At 42.5% G+C, this 8,395-nt stretch overlaps 1 protein-coding gene across 1 annotated transcript in view; it reads right to left on the bottom strand.

Moving 5' to 3' along the window:
- Positions 1-758: 758 nt before the first annotated feature.
- The window catches only part of LOC134464219 (uncharacterized), a 15,815-nt gene continuing 8,178 nt past the window's right edge, over positions 759-8,395 (bottom strand). The window contains exons 2-4 of the mRNA XM_063217694.1: positions 2,993-3,315; positions 1,409-1,725; positions 759-1,120 (exon numbers count right to left, since the gene is read on the bottom strand). Coding sequence (XP_063073764.1) covers positions 759-1,120; positions 1,409-1,725; positions 2,993-3,315 — 1,002 coding nt within the window. The remainder of the gene's footprint in view (positions 1,121-1,408; positions 1,726-2,992; positions 3,316-8,395) is intronic.

The raw sequence follows: 8,395 nt of genomic DNA, 5'->3' as shown, positions 1-8,395 counted from the left end.
ACTCCTCACGTTTCTGCAGATTTGTTCATTTATCTTTTCATGGGACAACAGTTACAGTAAGTGTGTGTGTGTGTGTGTGTGTGTGAGGGTTGTACCGTAGGTATGTTTGGGTAAACTTAATGCGCAGATGGATTGGCTACATACAGAATGTCACCAAGTACACCCACCTCTCACACTTCTGCAGATGTGCAAGTTTATCTTTTCATGGGACAACATTTATGTTAAGAGTAGCCATCATACAACATTAATAACCGCTTCAATTCATTTTCACTGAAATTTCACTAATACAGCCATTAATGTCTCGAAATGTACCTCTTAAAACTGAGTACACCATGTTAAAATCTCAGATGATCATGATCTACATACAAAGAGAATCCTGCAAGTTATAGCTACTGAAGCAGATCGTGATCCTCACTGAGATTTTAACACAAGTTGTACCCACTTTTGAGATGTACATTTTGGGACACAAATGACCACAGCAATGCATTCGGATTGTACAAGCATGTCTGCAAAGTGGTGATGTGGAGCGTCTATGAGATTTTAACATATGGCATACTCAAATTTTGAGACATCAACGACTATATGTTGACTTATTTAGAATAAACAATTAATTGAAGCTGCTATTTTAAGTGCTACACTGGGTAAATGAAATTAAATTTCGGTAATGTTGTCCCATGAAAAGATAGTCTTACAAATCTGCATACAATGTGACGGGTGCATTTCCAAGGCTACGTAGATTTCAACCCAAATAGTCAACTTCAACTCAAGTATTTTACATTTCTCTTAAGTAAGAGCTGGTTTTCAAAATTCTTGGCATCTATCCTTGCTCGCCTGGGACTAAAAATGAGCCCTGCTGTACTAAACAGGCGCTCACACGCTGCTGATGCCGGTAAGGCCGTGTTCAGCTTCATCGATAGTTTGCATACTGCAGGATATGACATCAGTACCCCCTTGTGTTCAAGCTTGGATGCGAGGTAACCCTCCAGTTGCTTCACAACTTCACCTTGCCCTGACTTCTTAAAGCTCGCGAAGAAGTCCTCGTCATCTGTATCACTGGAGCCATTAGCTGGGGACAGGTTGGCCGTCTCTTCTTCAAGATGGGCCTTGATGTAGTCCATGCCTGAAATACACATGGCAATAAATAATGATTAATTTGTGTATGTGTGTGTGTGTAGTGCAGTCTGCAGATTTTTGTTAGTCAAGATGGTGGAGCATTAACAGTATATATTTTTTTGGTTAACCGACTTTAGAAATTACATTCACAACATGAAATCTTTATCTTTTCAGGGGACCTAGTCAAGGTGGCTGCCAAGTGCTGGGGGAAACTGTGTGTGTGTGTGCGTGTGTGCGTGTGTGTGGCCAACATTACTTCTCTAACGTGAAAAAAGGAAAATTAATGTCGACTTGCCTCGCAGTATGAGCTCATCGTCAGAGGTCCAGGTCGTCTTGAACTTTGGCACAAGGATGGCAGCCGCGATGAACTCTGGTTCCACGAGCATATCCGCGAATCGATGCTGCAGGCCCTCTTGCACAGCATCCACCAGGGGTTTGCAATATCGGCTTGTGATGCGGATCTTGTCTAGCTTTGTGATGAGGAGCGTCAAAGTAGGCAGGAGCCATCCCATCTGGACATCGTTTTCGCCTTGCAGAATGTTGAGGGCTTTGCCGACTGGTCCCATTGTTCTGGCGTACTCCTCCAGAAAGGAGAGTTCAACAGAGCTCAACCTATAAGACAATGACAACACATCAATTAACTAATTAATGGGGTTACACGTGTTACTGTGTGTGTGTGTGTGCACGTGTGTCTCAATTAAGCACTGTGCTGTATGCAAGGGTGGCAACAACATAGAATCATATGTTTGCTCCATGTGATTGATACACACACTACATTTAACCATTTCTATGGCCCATCTGATGAAGCTTGTAAGTTTGTGAGCAGGCTGGAAATGCTCAGAAGCTAGTTCATCCATGATCTGGGGAACACTGGTTTGAGTAAATATCAGCGCCCCTTCGTATTATACTGTAAAATGTACACAAGTCTAAATGTAGTATGTGATGTCTTTCTTGTGGGCTTCGTGTCAATGTTAAATCAATAATATTTCAAGTAATGTTTCCAGTAATAATGCTTATAATAATAACCTAACTGGTGTACAATTCTCACAGATAGTGAACTTCACAAACAAACAAAAAAAAACATTTAAAAGCAGAGAAAGCATGCAGAATGTCCAAAAATAGTTCTTACTTGGGCAACTTCAGACCAGTGAATAGGGTCCTCAGAGCTCCCTCTCCCTCATCTTTCACGATTCGCAGGATTCTCTCTACTGCCAGGAGCAATGAGTTCCACCTTGTGGCATTGGGACGGATTAGCTGTATTTTGCACACGTCTTCCACCATCTCTGCAGCAGTTGTAGCTCGTCCGCACTTGTTCCACAGTCCAAAACATTTTGAAAATGTTGATCTTGACAGTCGTTTGTACGCATCATTTGAGGATGCCTTTTCAGCATCCACTGTAGAGACCAGATTGAGCAGGTGGCATGCGCATCTGTGATGTTTTGGGAGATGAAATTGCATGCCGTCATCTTCATTTAAGATGGCTGCGGCATCAACAAAATCCACTTCTCCTTCCAAACGTGGGCCTTCTTCATCACCCATCTCCTCCCCATCATCTTCAGACTCATCTGAAACCTCGTTGGGATCGTCATTGTTGTTTTCATCTAGCTCTCCATACATTCGGAATGCTTTCAAAAAATTTGAACCATTATCGGTCGTTGTCCTGACAATTTTGTTTTGAATACCGAATTCAGAGTGGATCTCGTGTAGTGCACTTCCCAGGACATCAAAAGTGTGTGGGCCTTTCAGTTGCCTGCATGCTAGTGCAACGGAGCATCTCTCCAGGGTACTGGGGTCCAGCCAGTGGGCAGTCACTCCTAAAAAACTCCTCCGCCTTGCGCTCCAACAGTCTGTGGTTGTGGCAATGAAACTGACTGTGGACATTGCTTCTTTCATGGTCCTCTTCATTTTAAGTGCCGCGTCATCAATCCTCCTCCGCAACGTTGTTCTGGACATTAGAGGGGCATTGGGCTGAAGGTCTTTCAGAAGCTGCTGAAAGGATGGCTGGTCCACCACGCTGAAGGGCTGGAGGGACTGGATCACAAAATTCATCACAGCTTGGTCCACACTTTTTCGAATGGCTATTGTCTCGCCTATTTTTAGTTGCTTTGTGGGCCTTGATGAAGCGGCATCTGCAGTTTTGGCTTTTCTTTTCTGTGGGGCGGTCAGGGCCAGGTATCTTGGCAATTGGCCTGGGTGTATTCTCTGAGGGGAAAAAAGAATAAGAATCAGACGCCATTTACATAATGCCATCATTAATAAGACAGAGCATACCACATAAATGAAAATCATTGTTATTTGGTGTTCATTAAAATGCAGAGGCCCATACCAAAATAGAATTAACAGAGTTTAGCCACCGGACCTCAACATATAATTTAAACATTGACCCTCCTCCCAATATAAGTTACACAATTGCCTGGTTGCTTCAAAGCATTCGACTTTTTTGCGCCACGAACGTTAAGAAATTATTAAAGATGGACTCCGGAGAATACGAGTAAAGAGTAAAGACGTGTTGCTATAAAAAATGACTGACTATGTCACGCTCTAGTTAGGCGGGAGACACAATTGGTTCAACTGCTAGTTGAACCATTTGTGTCTCCCGCCTAACTAGAGCGTGACATAGTCAGTCATTTTTTATTAATGGTTGAAAACGGCGATAATTTCATAAATGAAACCACCAATTCATCACACTAGAAAAGGTAAACAAGTGGGCAACACGTGTAGTAGCCCATTTAACATAATTCACAACCAAAAAAACTATTATTTCGAACCGGCCACTTCATGCCGGTTGTTATTAGCTTGAGAGACTTTTTCTGAGACTGTCCACGCCACCAATTACATGACGAGACAGGGAAGCTAGCTAGCTAAGTTAGCTCCAGTACTCTATGCTGCCGAACCAAATCAACGAGCTGAACCATAGAGGATTCTGGCTGAACTCATAATATTACACTATTTTTGAACTAATATTAAACTTGACCGAAGTATGTCTCTTCGCTCATGCTGCTTGCCTTCTCATCCCTCATAAGTATGATGAATAGTGGAGTTCGCTTCGCTTGGCCATGAACTCAGGTGTAGCATTATCCCCGGCGTGAACATGAGGGAGGCAAAACTTGCACTTAGCATCTCCGCAGATAATTTGGGTGCTAGCATGCTTAGGATAAACGCATCTGCTGTTGTAATGTAGTTCAATGTGATATAATCAACCGAGGCATTGCATGAACCCACCCTGTTAGGTCACTAGTAGTCATGTAATCAGTAATCGTGAACTTACCTCGATGTGTTTTTTTAAATTTGACGGAGAGTTCCTGTATGATGATAGCTGAGACTTCTTAATGCAGAGGAGACACTTGAAGTAATAAGAGTCGTTTTTCTTTTCGACGAATTCAAACAATTCGGCTAAATAAGGCCAAGGGTGTTGTTGGGCATCATCTTCTGTTTCTCCCGATGATGTTGCAGGCAGCTCCTCAGCCATTTACCGTGCGGATGATATTAATCTCTCTACAAACAAATTCGCAACGACCACGTACACCACCTTGTCCCAGAAATATTCTACTATTCTAAAATCTCTCTGCTTGTCCTTCTAGCGCCAGCGTGACTCAAGAATTAGCATCGTCGAGGAAACACCTGTTGTAACTTCAGCAGATGGTCGCGCGCTGAGCGCTGATTGGTTTTAGTCGTCGACGCGGTACACTTTGACCTTTTTGATATTTTATTTAAAAAATAAAAAAGGAACGAGTACAGTAACGACTGTTTCTGTAAATGTAGCGAAGTGAAAAGTATAAATTTCGCTTTTAAATGTAGTGAAGTAAAAGTATAAAGTCTTACCAAATAAAAATACTTAAGTAAAGTATGAAAGTATGAAAATGTTACTTAAGTACAGTAACGAATTACATTTACTTCGTTACTGTCCACCACTGCTCTTCACCCCTCTCTAGAAAGTTCTCCCTTAGGTGCTGTTTCCACGTAGCAGGATATTTTTTAGCAGGATTTTTTTCTCCTGTTAGGTGTAAACACAACATGTGGCTAAAAATAAATACTCCATTGTAGCAAATGTGTTTCAGCCCCCTAAATAGGATGTTTTTTTCTCCTGCTTTTTATACCTGGATTTTAAATATCTGCTACGTGGAAACGGAAGGCCAAAACCAATACAAAACCAATACAACCAGGAGAAAAAAATATCCACATATAAAAATATCCAGCTACGTGTAAACAGCATGTTAATGGCAACAAGAAAGTCCAACAACCATCTACTTCCTCAAACTCCTTGTTTGTCTGAGAGAGAGAGAGAGAGAGAGAGAGGGAGAGAGAGAGAGAGAGAGAGAGAGAGAGAGAGAGAGAGAGAGACAGAGACAGAGACAGAGAGACAGAGAGCATAGCTAGAAAGCTCTTCCTTAATGGCACCAACTTGTTTGTCTGTGGGTGCATTCCACCTTGCGTCCTCCACTTGGGCTTGTGGCCTCACGTTTTGCTGATGCCCCGCCTCCGTGGAGAAAACAGTTTCCCCGCTGTCAGCCTAGCCAAAACAAACTTTGGGGGACTATTCTTCATTTACCATCCTGTTTGAAAATGAGAAAATGACTTTACAATTGAGCTTTTGCGAGATATTGAAATATAATGCTGTTGTCAGTGATGTCATCACAACGTATTACTTCCTGGTACGAGGCCACAAGCAGGCTTTTGGCCTTTCAATTCCAAGCCCACGAACCCGAAAATGGAGCTTTTGGGCTTTTCATAGCTTCCACACAGTCGTTGTTTAGAACTTGACTCTATTTTTACTATAACCTGTACGAATGACTGGAAGCATTTTAGATCGTCCAGCTTCAAAACAAAGTGCAGTTGCTTTCAATTTAAAGATGTATTTGTATCACCTGAACAGTTTTTTCTCTCTCTCTTTCCCCTCTCTCCCCTACTTCTCTCCTGGGATGCATTTCTTGAAACCAAAGTTGCTTACTACATTAGCTACTTTGTTGTTTTCAATGCATTTTCTCATTGGCAACTACCGACGTTGCTAACAGGCTAACAACTTCTCTTTTGAGAAATGCACCCCTGCCTTGTTTGTCTGCCATTGTGTCAGCATAGAAGGCTACTGTTGACCTCTGTCTGGTGTTAGACCGGTGTTTAATTGCCGGGTGCTCTTGGAAACCGATATTCTGTTCAGAGTGTTGTTCCAGTAAAACCATGGGGCTTGACTGATATATGACAGACAGCTTACAGTTGACCGAAATTGCCTTTAAATTTCTTTTGTTTAAAATGCGATAGTTGCTCAAGTGAGTGCCTGTGCTTTCTCTCAGTGTTCTGCCTGTGTTTACTCTCAGTGATTCCCTGCACTATAAACAGCCCTGGGGCTTTGGTCTGACAGGCGTGGTCAGGTAACCGCTTAGACCTCAGGTGGTGTAGTGTGTGTGTGTGTGTGTGTGTGTGTGTGTGTGTGTGTGTGTGTGTGTGTGTGTGTGTGTGTGTGTGTGTGTGTGTGTGTGTGTGTGTGTTTGGTAATGATTGGGAAGATACTTATGTTAGAGTTCACATGCAGGCCTTTTGCTTGTCAGTGCCCCCACCCCCCTCCACCAGGTATCCACTCAGGCTCCGTTAACGTGAATTGATTTCACCATTTTGTCCCGTCTGCGTCTTGCAAAATATTTATGTTTACAAAGTTTCTGTCCTCTCAATAAAAACCTACTCTGTTTACAAACGCGGATTGGCTACTTCGCTAGTCTGTGCTAGCTGAAGTGAAGCACACCTGTTTGTTCATCTTCCCAGCACTAAAGTCACATGACCAATGATACCAGCCCACTGAATCAGGGAGGATTACGTCATAGTGATGTTGTCCAACCAGAACGAGTAGCTATGCTCAGTGCTATATAGCCTCGTTTCTCACCGTCTCTCGATGCTAAATCAGCATTGTATTCGAATGGTAAGGCGGGCTCTGGCGTCTTTGAATCCTTCCACCTATGGAGTCATTTTCCAGTATTTTAATGTAAATGGACAGTGCATTCGTGATAGAAACAAGTCAAGTCAAGTCAAGTCAAGTTGGCTTTATTGTCAATTTCTTTACATGCACTGGTCATACAAAGAATTTAAATTACGTTTCTTACTTTCCCATGCAGACATAGACATACTTAGGTATAGAAACGATATAGAAACAGATTAATGTAAAATAGACCTGAGATGATGCTTATGATAGAGTTCACACGCAGGCCTTTTGCTTGTCAGTAACCCCCACCACCCCTTTTCCATGCATCCACTCAGTCACATGGTCTCTCCCATACTCTCTCTGCCTGCATGCACACGCACACACACACACACACACACACACACACACACACACACACACACACACACACACACACACACACACACACACACACACACACACACACACACACACACACACACACACACACCATGCCTCCCCAGGGGGCCCTCAGAGGGTCTGTAGCGTGTGAATGCAGGCTAATTCATATTCATGAGAGCAGCGACGCCTCCCCCTTTTCAGATGGCAAGAGTTTATCTGTCTGACGCAGAAGAGCACACACCCAGACACCATCAAACACTAGACGGTGGCTCCACACAACACACATTAGCAAAGCTACCCAGTAACAACAATACCAAGAACAGCAACAGTAAATAAACAAACAAATAAAGGCTCACTACAACAAGGTATCATCACACAAACATCACACATGACATGATGACATGAAAGACTACACACTGGCCTCACAGAGCATACAACACACATTAGCAATGCATACAGTGACAACAGAACAACAGTAGTAGACAAACAAATAAACAAATAAAAACAACAAATATATACAAATAATAAGGTTATGTTGTCACATAAGCATCCGACTTGAAAGAAAAAAAGCACATTAATCAGCCACATATGAAATATTACATTTAGCTCTTAGCTAAACTGATAATTTTACAGGGTTATACTTTTTCTGTCTGCAGGAATGCAAAATAATTGATAATAAACATTATCAGCTAGAACAGCATGATCATAAGCACCGTTTGTATTGCTGGCGCATGGCAATCAGTTGGCTCAAAATTATGACAAGTGAAACTGATAGGGTAGTCTACCAAACTCAACAGGAATGTTACAGTAGTCCACATTTCATGCTGGACGATGGTGTTTACTGCGGTATTCTAATGTTGGTTGTCAAGGTGGTACTCGGAGGGCTCAATATTTTCTCAGGTGGTACGTCACACAAAAAGTTTGAGAACCACTGCTTTAGCACATGTGAACAACTCTCAGGAACCTTTAGCAACATCGCCAACATCACAGCCA

This window comes from Engraulis encrasicolus, chromosome 15, assembly GCF_034702125.1.
Source record: "Engraulis encrasicolus isolate BLACKSEA-1 chromosome 15, IST_EnEncr_1.0, whole genome shotgun sequence".
NCBI classification, from domain to species: Eukaryota; Metazoa; Chordata; class Actinopteri; order Clupeiformes; family Engraulidae; genus Engraulis; species Engraulis encrasicolus.
This window is presented reverse-complemented; position numbering and strand designations above follow the sequence as displayed.